Source organism: Typha latifolia, chromosome 2 (assembly GCF_019914945.1).
Source record: "Typha latifolia isolate L0001 chromosome 2, TyphaL0001v2, whole genome shotgun sequence".
NCBI classification, from domain to species: Eukaryota; Viridiplantae; Streptophyta; class Magnoliopsida; order Poales; family Typhaceae; genus Typha; species Typha latifolia.
In genome coordinates this window covers 15,269,839-15,287,835 of record NC_133087.1, presented here as the reverse complement: position 1 = coordinate 15,287,835, position 17,997 = coordinate 15,269,839, and the positions used below count along the sequence as shown (strand labels likewise).

Sequence of the window (17,997 nt, the reverse complement as noted above, 5' to 3'; positions counted from 1 at the left end):
TTTCATTATTCCGCCTTGCTATTTCATGTTCTGTTTCTCTCAAGCAGTGTCGGTGCCCCGTGTCTGTTTAACTTCCAATGTTTGAATCAGTACAGAGTTGCAGATTCAAAGCTCGGAGATGGCTTTTCGCATCCCATAATTCACCGACTTCTATCACTCTCGAGTCATGTTTGATGTGTTAATTGTTATTTTGCAGGACGTACCGTTTCGCCCTTGCCATATTGTCGTTTTGCAGGACTTCTGCCCGGATTTGACTGTAAAATCCTCAGTTTTTTTTTCCCCTACTCTGCGTAAATCGATCCAAATCTACTTCAATCAATCTATATCTCATGTGGCAGTCAAGTGTAAAAATCTAGAATTCAGGACTTCCAAACAGGGTGTCGGAAAGCAACTCCAGGTTTCCAAAGAGGGTGTCACGAAACAATTGGGTGAGGCAAAGTCGCTGTAGGTAATGCCTGTCTTAGTGTGCTATTCATCGTCCTGTTTAGCACGCTGACCCCACCTTATTCCCTTTCATCTCTTTTCCTATTTTGCCACTCCTCTTCTGCTTAAAGTTTTGTTATTCTCTGTTCTTTTGGTTCATAAATAATTACGCCCTTCCATGTCTCAAATCTTTGAGGCAGGCAGTACCATCGTCCAGCCTATTTGTGCCAAGTGGAAATGCATTCCGTTCACTATTTTGTCCTCACTTTGTAAACAATAATGAAAGCTTTATTGGAGTTTTTGACCAAACTAGCCCTCCTACAACCTTTTTTTTTTAATTTATGCATCCAATAGGATTTACCCCACTTTAACTTTTAAATATAAGTTGCTTTTTAATTCAATGACTTATTTTTAAGTTACTTTTTATGTGAAAATTTAAAAGTCGCTAAGTTGCTCAGTCTTAAGAAGAGAAAGTGACACTTATTTGGAAATCATTGTTCAATTCAGCAATCTATGTAGAAATTTCGCCTCTTAAAATTTAGTACTTTATGACTTTTAAATTATAAAAGATTTATCTTTGAATGTTATTATCCAGTAGACATTATAAAACTTATCTAGTTTCGTATTTAAATTTTAAAATAAATTAGACATTAAAAAAAAATTAACGGCAGACTTAAGATTGTCCCAAAATCAGCTATATATATATTGCTTTAACCATTTGGAAATTAAGCATCAATTATTGTAATATGCTCTTCTCCCTGCAGCTTCTAAGTGCAAAGACGACCCCAAATAAGTAGCTTTGATCATCTGTCTTTAAAGGAACTTCCAACCTGTGTACCTGGCGTATCAGACTGACTGGTAGATATGTTCAATATATATATATATATATATATTGAAGTAGCTTTCTAACTTTAGAACAACCAATTGGGTTGTTACATACCAAATCGTCAAAATTCCTACGACCTGACACAATCCATACAAAATAGCGAAGGATGCATGCATCAGAAGAATGTAACTGTCTCATGTTATGATTTTTAAAAGATTAAAAAAAAAATGAGGTGCATGATGAGCTTCTTTCCAACAAAAAAGAAAAAGTTAAAGGCTGGATCAAGATTGCCCTTCTCCTCCTCAAAAGATAAATAAGACTCTTTATACCTTGCTTGTGTTGTTCCATGTCCAACTTTATCTGAGGGCTAGTAGATTATGACCTTTTTTTTGTCTCTAGATCTATTTTCTCATAATACTAACTGTGGTAAGTAAAAAGAAGTGTAATGAGAACTTCAGTGGCATTACTGAGAGCAATGTACATAAATAAAAGACTATGTAACATTTTGCATTAATTGTAGAAGGGTCATAGCATAACTAGTTTTCACCAGCAAGAAACATATCTTGTACCTATTTGTGCACCAAACTCTAGCTAATTCCTCATCCTTAGGGAAGGACTCAATAATAGACATAAGAGCACAATTGTGGTCCAGTACCAATTATTTCTCAATTGAACACAAAAATTTCTCCATCAGCATATGCATCAGTTATTCACTCAGATAGAACAAAAATCTTGTTACCTGTACACTTAAAAAACATCAACCTACAAGCATCTTGCCACTCATAATTAACAACTAATTTGTTGCATGTCATTTTTAAGAAATTAATAGTTTCAGAAAAGCCGAAGTGACCAGCTATTCATCGACGCGTGGCTGCGATGATTTGGCGTAGACAATTAAGAGAGGGTCAGTGTATCCAAAATCATACTGCACTAGCCTTTAGGAGATCTCCCCCATTTTTATAATGGAAAGGGGCAAAAAAAGAAAGGTTTAATTACCCCACCTTAAGGCATCATAATAATTGTGTAGGTTGGTGGTATCCATCTCTCTACAGAGAAAAAATAAAGATCATATATTGGCTTAATCAGGACATGAAAGTGATGTGGGCATTCATATTTGAGGGATCTTCTTGACTGCAGGAAGATTAGCTTTGCAATTAAATAACACAATTATTCGTATCATATTTCCCAATAGAAAGTGGGATCCTTTGTCACCATATGATGATTATAGAATTTATAGTAAAAGCATGCACATATGTAACCAAACCATCAGTTCATCATCATAATCTTACACAGAAATAGAAACCATATTAGGCATACTTAATATTTGCTTAATTACATTGTATTAATTGAAGAGTCCTTCTCTACTGGAGTGGCTTAGAACTCCTTTATCTTTTAATCTTTGATCAATTGGAAGACTCAAAGTAGGATTGGAGTTTCTACTGCTGCTACTACTATGAGCTATAACAATACTCCCATAAGAAAGGCTCTTCAAGAACATCACCATCCTTTAAAGAAACCCCCCATAAAGAAGAAGAGTAGCAGCATCCACCTCTCAAGTCAAGGATGAGATCAGGTAGATCAAAGAATGCATCATCTTCGCCACCGCCGCTGCCGTTGCACGGCTTTGCCGACGCCGGGGAGTGCGGCGAGCTCGGCAGCTCGGCGGCGGCGAGAGCTGCCGCCGCTTGGATGTCCTTGGGAGAGGCGGTGGCGGGGCGAGGGAGCTCGGCGGCCAGCTCGGGGAAGTTGAGGTGCGCCGACCGACCCTTGACGGCGAGCGCAGCCACGTCGTGAGCCCGCGCCGCCATCTCGGCGGTCGGGAACGTCCCGAGCCATATCCTCGACTTCTTCCTCGGCTCACGGATCTCCGACACCCACTTTCCCCAGTTCCGCATCCGGACACCGCAGTAGACCGGGTGCTTCCCCCCGTTGCTTCTCTTCCTAGTACTCTCGCCGCCGCCGCCGCTCTTCTTGTCCTTTTTTGTTATCTTAGACTCTTGTGCATTAGTACTAGTAGGGGCAGAGAAGTACGAAGAAGAGGAGGAAGAGGAGGAAGAGGAGGAGGAGTTTGCTTTTAATTCCATGATGAAGGTTTAGAAGTTTTGGAGGAGTTCATGTGTACTGGGGTCTGGGGGTTGAATATAAGGTAATCAGAGAGGGCCTTTTTATTGAATGCCCAAATTGGACAAGGGACAGGAGCAACATAGAGAAAAGAGAAAAGCCAATGAGGATTTTAATAAGAAGATGGGCCGATGGGGCCATGCAAAATTATAATTTAATAAAAAAGAAAAAGACCGACATAGATTCGGTGATAATCTAATTATGACTTTCTATTTTTGCTAAACAAAATCTTCTAATTTCGCACAGTTGAGGTGGCAGCCGACCCAATTTTTTTTTTTCAATTTTTCCTTTTTTTCCTGTTACTTTTTTGAATTGAAAGTTATACACATAGATCATACTTAGAGAGAATAAATTAGAGAGTTATATATTAATCCAGTTAAATCTATAGCGCTGAGATTTAAACTAAAGAATACACACTCGTTTAAATATTAGTTTCTTTAACTATATGAGCAAAAACACTATTCCAGCATGTATTATTTATCACTTAACCTCAATTTATCACTGCAGAGGTATTACCCAAAGTTTCGACTTTTTAAATATGCTTATATTAAATGTAACATCATTTTAAAATAAAATTTCGACAAAAAATAGAAACATGTCAAATGGCGTGTTCCATATGGCATATAATGTTCTTCTGTTCGTAGCACAACCACCACCGATCTAACAACCTACAATAATTTAATTATCACTGGCTTCTTGGTTAGTCTAACAACCTATGGTAATTAAGGAGGTTAATGCACATAGGAAAAACTATGAGCTCTAAGCAAGCATATGTCCTAAGAGGGTAATTTGCTAGTGCGTTAACTTCTATGTTCTAGTTGTTTAGTGATTAATTTTTTAAGAGCAATGACTTAGCTATAGCTACAGTCACAATTCTCACTGCAAGGTAATGCTATCACTGATAAAATTATTATTCATCTAATTGACTAATTGATCCAAGGCAAGGCATTATTGAGCCTAATGACTGGGCAAGGGAATCAAGTAATGGAAGACTCCTTTCTTTTATAGATGAGAGAAGAAAGAAGAAAAAAAAAAACAGAGATAGTGTAAGACTTTTGCTAACCCTCCATTCTTCTAGGCTTCTCTAGCTTATAGCTAAATAGTTTCTTAAGAGGAAGTTTAGTGATTGCATAAGTTATCAGTGTTGTGCAAGTCAGTAAGAACTAGAAAGCTTCAGCTTCCTCAAATTAAATAACTTCTACTCCTCCCATACTTCAAATGGGCTCTCACGCCACCAAAACGAAATAGATTAATGCATTAGAAGATAATTAAGCCATAATTTTTGTTTAAATGGGTTTAGCAAAGGGCCAATCTCTTTGGCATCAGATATGGAGATTAAATCCCAAGATATTTATCTTCAATTTATGAGTTTTGAGGTTTACTTTGTACTAGGAGGTAAACAAACATTTATCATAAGGATGCTTCGACTGAGAAGCCTACATAATTCATGCAATACCAGAGTATACTATTGTCACACACTAAGCTCAAAAAAATGGAAGATAATATGACTAACAAGAAGCAAATACGTGGGACACAAATCAAGCAAAAGAACCCAAAACTAAACTAGTACAGTCCAACAGAAGAGGTAATAGAATGTTGTGGTGACTGTTGCAGTCTCTGCAGCAGCAAGGTCTAATTATCTAAACCGCAAGGGTGAGCTTATTGTTGAGCACATTGTACCCTTGGGCCGGCATCCTCATCTTCGTCGTAGGCTTCCTGCTGCTGTTGTTGCTGCTTACGCCTCATCTCCTCTTCAATATTGACATCGTACATAGTGGTCTCCTCACACTCATCGAGTTCCATGTCCGGCAAGTGGGCGCTGGGTCTAGGCGGCAGAATCTTCTCCAAGGCTCGAGATTTATCAGGAGAAAGTATTCCCGAGTCTGGAAATTCAACATTGAATTGGATGTAGAGACGGCCCTTCATGAAGGGCCTGCCGTGCTGAGGCATACCCTCATCATTGATTGCCTTGTGTTGATCTGTTTAGAGAACGTCAAATTAGTTTCTCCGGCAAGAAAAGGGTTGCATTTATTTATAACAGTGCAGGTAAAACAGGATGAGGAAATTTATGCTAAGGCTAGAGATTCAAGAAGAAATATACCAGGCTTAATGACTTCCCCGGGATTAGACTTGATTAGTAACTGTCGGCCATCAAGATGGGTCAAAGCAAACTGGAAACCACACAGTGCCTCAGTCAGACTGAGAGTATGCTCCACATAAAGATCATCAAATTTCCTCTTGAATTTAGGATGCTCTTTCAGTTGCAACACAAATACTATATCCCCGGCCACTGTGTCAGGCTGCAGAAATAAAGATGTTATGTGGCAATGTTAATGACTCAACCAAATAAAAAGGAAAGAAGAGAAAATTCTAGCATCACTCTGCATGTCAAAAATTAAAATCTAATATCCAAAAGGGGCAAAAACATTAAAAATAGTAATAATTGCCCAAAGAACTAGAAAACAAAGACTAGATTGCAGGAGCATACTCAGGAAAACAGCAGAACATAGCTCAAGCTAAGTAAACAAAGAAAGAAAGAGGCAATGTCAGCCAAAACAATAGCTCTCACTTACAGCTTCATCAGCTTCTCCTTGGAATACAATCTTCTGACCGTGTTGCATTCCTTTCTCGACATGCACCTCCAACACCTTCTTCTCCTGGACAACTTTGTTCCCCTTGCACTGTGGGCACTTGTCCTTATCACTGATGACCTCACCTGCATGGCAATAGAATTAGGAAATCCAAATGAAGCAAATGGTGTCCACAAAGAATATGCAAGGACTATATATGACTTATGAAAGAACTGCCAAACCTGCTCCTCTGCACTCAGGACAAACATGTTGCATCTGCTGGATCATGCCTAGTCCTATCTGTCTAGTTACCGTCCGCACTCCTGAACCTTGACATCCATAACATCTTCCTGATGCACCACTTTTTGATCCCTTTCTGAATGGATAGTAAACAAAAATTTATAATAAGGATAAAATAAAAATGGGGGGATGTTATTTAGTCGACAAGCAAAAAATCTTAAATAAGCCTAAGAAATACAACTATTTTGCAGGACCTAACAATCAGCAATCCATGCCCACCTGCACACTAATCCACTCTTGGTGCATAATAAGACCAATATTCACATGTGATTCAAGACTAACCCTTGTAAGTTTTCCTGAACCTAAAACACCTTACTATAATGGCCCTGATTGCTAGAGCTCCAGCAATTTCTCCAACTTCACTAGTTGAAAGGTCTGTTTTGAAGGTTTTGGGTAATCTTAGTGCATGTTGTTGGCTAAATATTATACACAAACACAAACAAAAATTTTAATTACATTTTAGGTGCCACAATACCACACGTATAGTATTTAAAATTTAACATATATCTTCTGGAGGGGAATAGGTTTTGGGCAAAATTGACAATATGAAAAGGCAAAAAGGTGCTTTTATGCTTTTATCCTTTTATAGTTTATCTTAAGATAAATAAGTACACCAAGGAGGTGGAACTATTTTTATCACCCTATTCAAAAAAATAAGTGGGGAAAAATTTACGCCCAGCAAGTCCACTTTAAAACACAACCGTAATCTCATGATTCTTTTTTTTTCCAAATGATAACCGTAAACCAAAATTATCAAATTGGTAAAACTGAAACAAACCTCATAAGCCATATGGCAGAACTTAAAATGATGTTAAGAACCTTGCTTAAGGGATACATGAGCACAGCCGTCACTAGATACACAGAATACAAATTGAATGGGGAAACCCGGGCAGTAAACAACACGAATGTCAGTATGTGTTTCAAAACCTAATGATATGGAGGCTAGTGTCGAAAAGAATCCATGGAAAGAATACCTCTATCTTATACGAGGAATATTACAACCTAGAATAATTTAACAAATTTTGTCAACCAGAAATATGTTATAAATTTGTTCTTCCCTATTCACAGTTTAAATATAAAAAATTCACTTCTTCCAAATTTATATACTAAAAAAAGACTTCATTTCATTAAAAATGACTTTCAAAGATTTAAAAAATAGTTAAGTGGTAGCATCAAGAACTGGAAAAAGCATGACGATGATGATTGCAACAAGTCAGCTAATAGAATCACTACAAAGAAAAACCACCTATTCTACAAAGAAAACACACAAACAATAAGTATGTTTCCAAACAAAAAGGCAACAGTCATTCTAAATGAAAAAAGATCCGAACACATACCCTTTACACTTTGAGCAAAGCACATTTCTTGACAGAGAAAGCTTTTTGGATGTTCCATTATACAAGTCTTCCAGGGACACCTTTAAGGTATGAACGACATCTTCACCTTGTTTTTGCCTCCTTCCTCTTGAGCTACCGCCTTTTAATCAAAAAAGGAAAAAAAAGATAGATTAATTAAACAATTGCAAAATATTAATTAAACAAGCAAGGAAAAAAATAAGTTGTGGGAATTATCCCTCTCACCACCAAAAGCACCGCCACCACCAAAGAATTGCTCAAATATATCGAATGGACTGTGAGAAGAACCACCTCCTCCCATTCCCTCTTTGAGGGCATCTTCTCCATATTGGTCATAAATATCTCTCTTTTCAGGATCACTAAGAACATCATAGGCTTGAGCCAGCTCTTTAAACTGTCCAATGACATAAACAACATCCCAAATACACCACACATCAAATAAACGACACTAATCATCCTGAGAAAGGATCTCCTATTAGTTTATCCCCAATGGAGCACTATTCATTACCAAAAAGGAAAAAAGGTAACAAATAAATTTTGAAAAACAGATGGACTGGCTCACCTTCTCTGGGTCACCACCCTTATCAGGGTGATTCTTTATTGCAGCTTTCCTATAAGCCTTCTTAAGTTCGTCTTGGCTTGCACTCTTTGAAACACCAAGGATCTCATAATATTTGGTGTTGTCACTTTTTCTCTGAGCACGTCCAAACATGATTACAAAACTTTAAAGACCTTCCCCTGTATCAAATGAGGAAAAAAGAAAGAGAAGAATATGGTCACTGATGGTGTGCATGAAAAAGGATGGCCCAAAGGAAAAAGAGGCCTTGAAACTGATGCGCTACTAAAAGAATGACAATCAAAATCTATCTCCTGACATATCTTACATCTGAATCCACAGCGCCTAATAACATAGCAACCAAATCATCAGGCCATGTACACATACTATCAAGCCAACTTATTGAACATGAAATTCTATTGCTCCAAATTCATACTAGTTGGCTAATAATTGATGTTTATGGATGCCACTTACCAGAACGAATAAGTTTTACCTAAAGTGCCCTTTCATTATATATTCTGCAGCAAAATTCATACTAGTTGGCTGATAATTGATGTTTATGAATACCACTTACCAGAACGAATCAGGTTTAACTAAAGTCCCCTTTCAATATAAATTCTGCAGCAAATTCATACTAGTTGGCTTATAATTGGTGTTTATGATTACTATAAGTCTATAATCAAGTTTAACTAAAGTCCCTTTTCATTACAAATCTACTTCATCTAGTTAGTTAGGTTGTAATATAATGACCATCAAAAAGATATTTAGTCATCAATCTGGTAAAGCTCAACAATGATCTTTGGTACATGGACAGCTAAAGGGACAAGAGTTGTTACACGAAGAGTTGCAAAAGAGAAAAGAGAAGTCTGATCAAACAATAAATCTCCCCAAAGGTATTGGAAATTCACTGTTTACCTTCCCAAGAAAATGTGGTATAAATCTAACTGCAAAAAATGAAGGATCAACAATTTCTTAAGAAGCATAACTTAGCCTACAAAGCAAAGAGGCAACATCAAAATCTAAATAATACCTTAATAAACAGGAAACCGTCATTACAAAACCTGCTTTAATTAGATCAATAAAAACTTAGGCAAAATTTCACAACCAAACTCTCCTGTCAAACCGAAATTGACCATTAATGTTATCTGTCACTACTAAAGAATCCAAGGAAAAGAGAGAATCATGAACTAATCAGATGAACTTCGTGGTCAAAATAGGTAGATACTGGTTGATCTGTAATTACTAGAGAATCCCAAAAAAACTGAAAAAAGGGGAAAATCATGAACTAGTAGATGAACAACCTGATCTAAATAACCACAATGGCATGGAGGAAAAGACTGACTTCCCCAATAGGTCAGAAAGAATATCCCTACAATAGGAAGAAGAGGGAGAGATCACGCACTGGCGTAAGAAAAGATCCTCCGAAGAAGAGATGAACCAGTAGAATCCAAATCTTAACTTTTAAAAGTTTTACTTTTTGACGACCTAAAGCCGGATTTTAGGAAAGGTAAAAAGAAAACCCTAACTAGATCCCAATTTCTTCGCAGTCTAATAATAAATAACCCTACAAAATTGGGCTTTAAAATATAAAAAAGAAACCATATTTCCTAACATACTAATGCGTAGCAAGTGCATAATCTAACTTGAAATTTTTTATAAAAATAAAAGGATCATGAAACTTTAGCAATAATCATCTGATCTATCAACCAGAAAAACATCAGCAGCATCTGTCAGGTACTTCTTCCCGAAACCTACTTCCCATGATGAAAACCCAACACTTCATCTCCAACCAAACAACAAACTAAAATAGAAACAAAAAAGCGAAATCTTTCCAAACAAACCATAAATTGCTAGAAAAACAAAAAGAAGAGAAAGATGACGCAGATCGAGATCGGAATACGAACCCTAGATCGATTTAGGATCGGATCGATTTGGGAGCGACGGAGGCGGCGATTGGGTAATAATAATATCGACGGAGGAGAAGCTCCGAAGCGATTTCGAGGAGAGGGAGGTACTTTTGCTGCTGGCGATCGTTAAGTAGGCTTTCGCGTCTCGACATCCGCGTCAGAATGCGATGCGATGCCAGCCGTTCGATCAGCCTAGCCGGACAACTGGGGTGAGCTTGTGAGGCACGTCACTGGTTTACTAACACGTGGCCGATGCTTTAAGGTTGCCCCAAAAGGCCAACGAGATTCCGCCACGTCAGCATGTGGAGATAGGCCGAACTCAAGCGTCGCTAGATTCCGGATACCAAAAGCCAGGTTCAGTTGGTTGCTGAATAAATAAATAATCTTTATTAATTTAAAAAAATCATGATTTTTTTTAACTCACTTACTTGTACTTTAAACCTAAGCATTTTTAATCTTTATATATGATCTACATAAAATTATAATATTAAATTAATTAGATTTGAAAACAATAAAAAATAATCTAATTATTTTACAATGTATTTATGATATGAAATATTAGCACGGATAAATTCTATTACTTTCAGATAAGAAAAATCTAACTCTCTTGCTCCATTAAAATTCTCGTAATTATATATTTTCCATTATGCTACAACTAATTAAGTGAATATGGCGAATTATAAACTTTGATGATCAATATTAATATTGCTCCTATTTCAAAACATATAGCAGAACAAACGAATTTTTTTTTATCTTATTTCCTTGACGTTTATAGTTGTCACCATTACCTCCTCTTATCTTTTATCTTTTAAATTTTATTTTTTTTATAAAACAGAGTAAAAATACACTGCTTTTAGTGATTCCATTGTCAAAGTTATCAAATAAAATAATATCTTTAAATTGCATGGGCATCTCCCTCGACCCTCTATTCCATATTTATTCACTCTTGACCAGCCCTATATATATATATATATATATATATATATATATATATATTATGACCATATTATTATCTATAGAGACAGCCAAAAAAAAAGAGGGTGATTTTCACTAGGTTTCGCTCGTGATTCATATAAAAAAGGGGTTGGTTTTGCAAGTTCACATTATAAACTTCCTCGTCATTAAACTAAGTTTTAAATAAAATTCCTTGTTCTGATGTAGACCTCGCTGGAAATCGACCTCAAGTTGCAAGCTTTTCAATAAATTGCTGCGGTCTATTTCAGATCTGGTACACCAAATCTTTAATTTTTTTTTTGTATTATACTTTTACCAGTTAGACTAAAATTTGCTTCAACTCCAATAATTTTATTTTATTTATGTTACTTTATTCTCTTATAGTCTAAATTAAAGTGAAATGCTTACTTTTTTTAATATATTTAAGGGTTAATCATGCTAAAACCTCATGAACTTATTTAGGTTACAATGTCCTCCTTGAATTTTAGGGAAATTTTAATATCACATTTATGTTAGTGTGCCATGAGAAAAATTGGAGGAGTCGACTTACGTGGTAATTATATTTTTTTGAAGTGACCTAGATGCTCTCGTTATATATTTCAATCAAATTAATAGAGATTTAAATATATTTTTATTACTCTTTAATTAAATTAGGAGAATTAATTTAGACTTAAATATAGCTTCCCCTCCTCCCTCTTTCCTCGCCTCACCATCGGGCGAGGGGCTTAAGGCGTCGTGCAGCTGGCTAAGATATTGAGGGGTAGTGCCGGAGCATTGTCTGTTCCTTGAAGAGGAGCTTCCGCTTGTTGTGGCCAAAGAAGTTGAGGGCGGCCATGTGAAGTGGGAGTGGGGGGTCGAGGGTGGTGAGGGCGAGAGTAGCCACGGGCGGTGAGAGTGAGGGTGGCCGAGGACAACGGTGCAGCGCGGGTGAGGTCATGCGCCATGAAGGACTCATATTGGACAGAGGATGAGGGCGGCTAAGAAGGGGAATGAGGACGACAGTGTAGAGAAAGCGAGGTCACGCATGATGGAGGACTCGAATTGGACAAAGGAGGAGGGTGACCAAGAAGGGCAGCGAGGATGGCGGCGCGAAATAGGTGAAGTCACGCACTATGGCGAACTCAGATCGAACAAAGGAGGAGAGGAGGGTCTTCCATGCTCGCACTAGAAAGACGGAGGAGATGGAGAGGAGTGATGGTCGGGGAGAGAGGAAGGAGGAGGGGAGGGAGGCGCAAATCTCGAGGGAATGAAGGGGATAATAGAGGAAGGAGGAAGAAGATTAAGTTAAGGGCAATTATGTAATATATATATATATTAGGGGTATAATAGTCATTAGTTGCATTCCATCACCCCACTTGCCATTTCATTTAGATTCAAAGTTTATGAGAGATATTGTAACTTAAAAGAGTTTATAGGGTTTGCATGAAAACTGAGTATAGTACATAGAGTGAGAGCGTAATTAACCATATATTTAATTATTTATTATTTATTATTTTTAAAATTTTAATCGATATTATTTTTAGATGCATTGGTAAACTTATTTCTAACAATTACTTTTTCCGACGCATTTAATTGAACTACAGATCGGATTTGAAGATCTTAATTAGAGACAAAACCACATATAATTTAATAAGCTTTTAAAGTGTTTAAATATCAATCAAATTTCAAATAACAAAGATACAACAAATATATTGAACAGATGTATATTTTTACTGTATCATTGTCATATAAAAATTAATTAATATTTTTTTAAAATATATTATTTATAATTTTGTCTATAACAAGTATCTTTAAGTTGGACCTATAAAATATAATAAAAATTATCGAGCGTCGAATGAATTCATCCCTAGGTAGAGCTGGCAATATATATATATATATGCCCTTGCAATAAAGAGACAAGTAGTTCGGCCACGTGTGTGACACGGAAGACCGCAACTTAGTCACAGTCTACAACAAATTAAAGCACGCAGAAATCGATCTCAGGCCCACCGAATCAAATCCCCAGCATAAGAGAATCATGATAAAATTATTATATTTATTTTTTAGCAGTAACTATATTTAGACTTTCGAGATGCCTCCTTTCCTTACTTAAAATTATTATATAATCATTGTGTGATTAATTTTAGATGCTCTAATAATTATTTTACATATAACTAGAATTTTTTTTTATTTTTTTTATTTTTTTTTTTGATATTCTTTTGTTCCGAGTTAAAAGGGCCTTGTGTTCATGAGATTCAAGTGTAATTAATCCATTTTCGTATTACAAATTTAAGATGAGATAAAGATATAAAAAGTGTTCATTATTTCAGTTTTTTACATGATAGAGTAATATTATTTTTAATAAACGTCTATATTTATTCTATTAATATTAGTCAACACTCAACACCCCTTTTTTTTTTTCATTGTGTATAAATCCGTATGGCCGTAACCGTGCCCAGCGATCAAAAGGGAAGCGAAGGAAGGCAGAGAGAGGAGAGGGAGAGACAGAGATGGAAGAGAAGCAGCGAGCGCAGAACGTGTTGGTGATGAGGCACGGCGACCGTATTGACCACGCGGAGCCTCTGTGGCCTCTCCACGCGCCGCGGCCGTGGGATCCGCCGTTGACGGAGACCGGCAAGATCCGCGCCTGGACGACCGGGAAGCGCCTCCGTGGCGTCGGCTTCCCCATCCACCGCGTCATCGTCTCCCCCTTCGTCCGGTGCCTCCAGACCGCCGCAGAGGTCGTCACAGCACTCTGCTCTGTCATCGACGACCCCGCGGCCCTCCTCGCACTCGAGACCAGCCGCGGCGCCGCCATCGATCCCTCCCGTGTCAAGGTCTCCATTCCTCCCTTTTGGTGTTTCAATGGGTTGCATTTCTTATTATAGATAGATTTGCGGGTCGATTCAACTTTTTATACGCAAATGGATACTAAGATACATATTTAAAACATTGTTGATCTGAGATGAGTTGGGGTAATTAGAATAAATCCCTTTACCAATCAGATTAACGTCGTTCTCACGCCGAGTGAAGTGATTCGATGTGGAAGCAAAGTACGCAAATTATATTGACAAGATAGTGATAAAGAAGACATGGCGGACATTGGTATAGGTAGAATGTGATTCTGGTTTGGCTTTGTAAAGATGCTGTTTGGGTACCTTTTGCCTCATTCTATGCTAATCGTCATAGAGAATGAAATATTTCCTCAACTAAATGAAGTCTCTTGTGATATGGATGCCGACCGTATTACTAGAAGAAAAGTACATTAATGATCAAGAAAATTTCACTCTCTTTTACCTTAAGTGGTTTGGTAGCTTTTGTGAAATGTTCTTTCGTTTGATTGCTTTCTTACTTAAACTAAAATGATTAAATATAACAAAAGTTGTTAATATTTCTTATCGACTTATCCAATCCAAACTCTTTGTTTGCCTCAGTTTAGGTAAGTCTAGCAAACGAAGATAATATGTTCCTATACTTTTCTATTATGATAGGAGATAAAATTTCCAATATTCTTAGTATCACTTGGATTTGCTATTCTTTGCTAGAACAATAAGCTGCTTCCATAATTTATCAAAGGCTTTTGTCTTATGCATAGTTAATTATCTACTTCTATATAACGGTCTTTCCTTAAATTTCTGCAAGCATGCTGTGATACTGCTTATTCACCTTTTATGCATATATGGCTATTCTTTCTGACATAATGTCCATCCCTAATTTATGAAATACAATATTCCGTTGCAAAACCTGCTTGCACTCTCATTCTTCCCTCCAATTTGTGAACAAGTAAAGGCTGAATTTAACAACAACAATTTCTCCCTTGCTTCATAATTTTTTTTTCTATAGGGAACACATTATAGGAACCCAAATAGTTGGGACTTGAGGCTTGAGGCTTGACTGTTGTCCGGTCATGTTTGTTGTGGAAGCTCCTTCCACATCCTTGGGACTTGGGATAATTTTGCTGCTTTCAAAAGTTTGAGGATTTGTCAACCAATGGACTAATCATATCATTATACGATAATGATAATTCCGCTTGTGCACATTTGACATTGTATCTTTCAACAGCTGATACCAAAACTGGATAAAGGAAGAGAGTGATGCTACGCAGCTTGACAGAAAATGTATAGCTTCTGTCAAGAAAGTAGAAAATATTCCAAATATATGCCAAAGAGATCGGACCAAAGGATTGGTTATTGTTGTTGTAATGATACAATAAAGATGGGCCAACAAGTGAAGCATGATATTACGCTGATTTGGTTTTTGTAACCTGTCTAGTTAAGACAGAATGCGAGGTGCCATATTTTTTTGTTATGTCCCCTTCTTATCTTGGTAATGATAGCCTTACCATCTTCTTTGCCGGAGGAAATGCTAACTAGCATTAAATGGGTAGATATTATGGATTAAGCAATTATCCTACCTTCTTTCAATGAAGAGATGCGTTGGTTCTATATGAATTTGATGTTGTGGTATTTTGTCTTAACCAAGGTTTCAAAAATCAGTATCGGCCATCCGAAAAAATAATATGTATTGGCCATCCGAAAAAATAATATGTATTGGTCATCCGAAAAAATGATACGTATTGGCCATATTGGATCAAACTATTTAAGTAAATAAAATTTTAAATATTATTTAAAAATATTGAGAAATTTTTAAAATTTTTTAAAAAATTATAAAAAAATAAGAAAATAATAATTACTCACATATAAAGCTTAAAAGTCTTTCTTCCTCCCTATCCCTCTAACTGTTCTCTGCTCTTTCTCTCTCTATCTCTCTCTCTCTTTGTGCAGCAATTGCTGCAGTGCCAAAACTAGCTAGTTCGGATTGGGATCGGTTGAAATTGGGATTTATGATTGAATCAATTACCACCCATCCTATACTTGCCTTGCCTTGCTTATATATGAGGAGTGATCATGACCATGCACAATATTTTGTTGCTTAAAAACAAATTGTGTTTATAAGGTATGAACAGATTAGCTGATTTAGTATTGCCACGAATAACATTGAGTTGATACAGCTGACAAACGGAGGTAAACAGTCAATGTCTTATTTGAGTTTTTACTAAAGCCAGTTTCACAAATTGCAAATGTTGTTGAACTTGAGATTTTGTGTATGTAATTATCACTTATCAGTTGTATACTATATCACACTTCTCATCATATCCTTGAACTCTTGTTTTTCCACTCTACAGGTCTCAATTGAGTATGGATTAAGTGAGATGCTGAACACTCAAGTAATGGGCGTGATTCCTAAAGATGGGAAGTGGTTCCCTGATTTATTGGAACTTGAAGCTGTTTTACCAGCTGGAACTATAGATCATTCTGTAGAGCGTGTCTACCAAGAGGTTTAAACTTACTGTTCACTATGATATTTTGCATGTGTATATACCATTTGAGAGATTGTTCTGAAATTTGTATTTTACTAGCAGAAAGAGTGAGAACTTACACTTTGGACTGTTGCAGATGCCACAATGGGGTGAATCTGTCATGGATGCAAGAATTAGATACGAAGGTATTATTCAGGCACTTGCTGACAAATATCCTCACGAGAACTTGCTTCTGGTTACACATGGTAAGTCCAAAATTAGATGTTAGGTTTCTTCAGCAGAGAATCAATTTACAATTTGTTGAGGATAAACAAATTTCACTTATTTTTAGTTCACTTGGTTCACTTTCCGCCTGACATATCTGGTTTGTTTCTGCTGGTCGGTCAAAGTCTATCTTTGGTAGATTGTTTGGACCCACCGAGCAAGTTAACTCAGTCAGGTTTAATCTGATGAGTCTGGATACAAGCTCCTGCTTAAATACTGCCACTAACTCATGAAAGTGGTTGTTATCTCTTGGAAAACTTCAGTCTGTAATCTGGCAGGAAATTACAGAAAAGTGGTAGTGAAACAACATATGTTCACCAGAGTTCTCCATTAATACCAAAAGAAACAATTTGGTCTTTGCTGAGTGATTAACTCCCTGTTGCTGTTGTTTTAGCTTTTTAGGTGGCTGAGAGGTGCCATGACTAATTACCTTATCCTCAATTAAGTTTCCCCCTTTTCTTAGAAGTGCTTGTTATGTCCATATTTGTTAGACTCATACTTCTTTTTACTCCTTTCTTTTTCTTCTTCCTTTTTGGACAGCAACTACACAACCATCTTCTCATTTGCAGGTGAAGGTGTTGGGGTCTCAGCCTCTTCGTTTCAGAACGATGTTGAAATTTATGAAGTAGAATACTGTGCATATTCTCATCTTCAAAGACAGATATCATTTATTCCTACACAACCATTTACTGCTGAAAACTTCATAGTTCTAACCAAGAACGGTCAAACGGGTGTACACTATATTATTACTCCTGAGAGCGAAGGAATCTGATGCTGCGAGGGTGGGTGACATTCTTCCGCACAAGCTTCCTCTCTTATCTGTAATGCTTGGTCTGTAAACCCAATGAAGTCTTATTCTCATGTGGTGGTTCTTGAACTCTCTGGCTATTTATTTTAGTCAGAAATGCTTTCATTTTTTCCTTTTATGGTTGCTGGATTTCAGATGTCAGTATAAACATATTCTTCTGTAAGAAGATTCTTCCTTTTCGCCCCCTTTATTCCTTTGTTGGTGTATAAAAGGAAGATGATTGGATTTACAGGTTCAATTTCGTATCCTATATTTGCTTGTAAATGTGCTTATTTGTTTATATATTTTGGGCTTAATTGAGGGAGTAAAGTAATACATCAAAGTTCACAAGAGCAATTTTATAGTTAAACCTATATTTTAGTTTGCATGTATATATTTTTTTCTCTCTCTTTGCTATTTGACAACATAATTCATATGATATCACCCTTGTAGGGTTTCTATTGGTGGTACCGGTGCCAAAATTTAACCCTAGTTGTTAACCAACACTAATCTGAAGCCATTAAACAAGTTTATATTTAACAAAAACTAATTTGTATCACTCACTGCTGCGTGATAAGTAAGCTAGACAAAATGGTTAATCTTCTCAAGGAATAAATCATAACACTCAAGGATGG

At 36.8% G+C, this 17,997-nt stretch overlaps 3 protein-coding genes across 3 annotated transcripts; 1 reads left to right on the top strand and 2 right to left on the bottom strand.

Annotated features, from left to right (window-relative positions):
• Positions 1 to 2,500: 2,500 nt before the first annotated feature.
• LOC140782958 (ethylene-responsive transcription factor ERF039-like) lies at positions 2,501 to 3,448 on the bottom strand. The gene has a single exon (XM_073129873.1). The coding sequence runs from the start codon at positions 3,331 to 3,333 to the stop codon at positions 2,701 to 2,703; it is 633 nt and encodes a 210-aa protein (XP_072985974.1). The 5' UTR covers positions 3,334 to 3,448; the 3' UTR covers positions 2,501 to 2,700.
• A 1,328-nt stretch (positions 3,449 to 4,776) lies between these two features.
• LOC140782957 (chaperone protein dnaJ A6-like) lies at positions 4,777 to 10,247 on the bottom strand. The gene is made up of 8 exons (XM_073129872.1): positions 10,056 to 10,247; positions 8,158 to 8,333; positions 7,821 to 7,989; positions 7,578 to 7,716; positions 6,183 to 6,316; positions 5,944 to 6,086; positions 5,472 to 5,670; positions 4,777 to 5,349 (listed from the first exon to the last, which is right to left on the bottom strand). The coding sequence occupies exons 2-8, from the start codon at positions 8,305 to 8,307 to the stop codon at positions 5,030 to 5,032; spliced, it is 1,254 nt and encodes a 417-aa protein (XP_072985973.1). The 5' UTR covers positions 8,308 to 8,333; positions 10,056 to 10,247; the 3' UTR covers positions 4,777 to 5,029.
• A 3,174-nt stretch (positions 10,248 to 13,421) lies between these two features.
• Positions 13,422 to 17,633, top strand: LOC140781110 (uncharacterized). Its single transcript, XM_073126915.1, has 4 exons — positions 13,422 to 13,828; positions 16,177 to 16,329; positions 16,448 to 16,556; positions 17,145 to 17,633. Exons 1-4 carry the CDS (start codon positions 13,502 to 13,504, stop codon positions 17,345 to 17,347), a joined length of 792 nt encoding a protein of 263 aa, XP_072983016.1. The 5' UTR covers positions 13,422 to 13,501; the 3' UTR covers positions 17,348 to 17,633.
• The last annotated feature ends 364 nt before the right edge of the window (positions 17,634 to 17,997 follow it).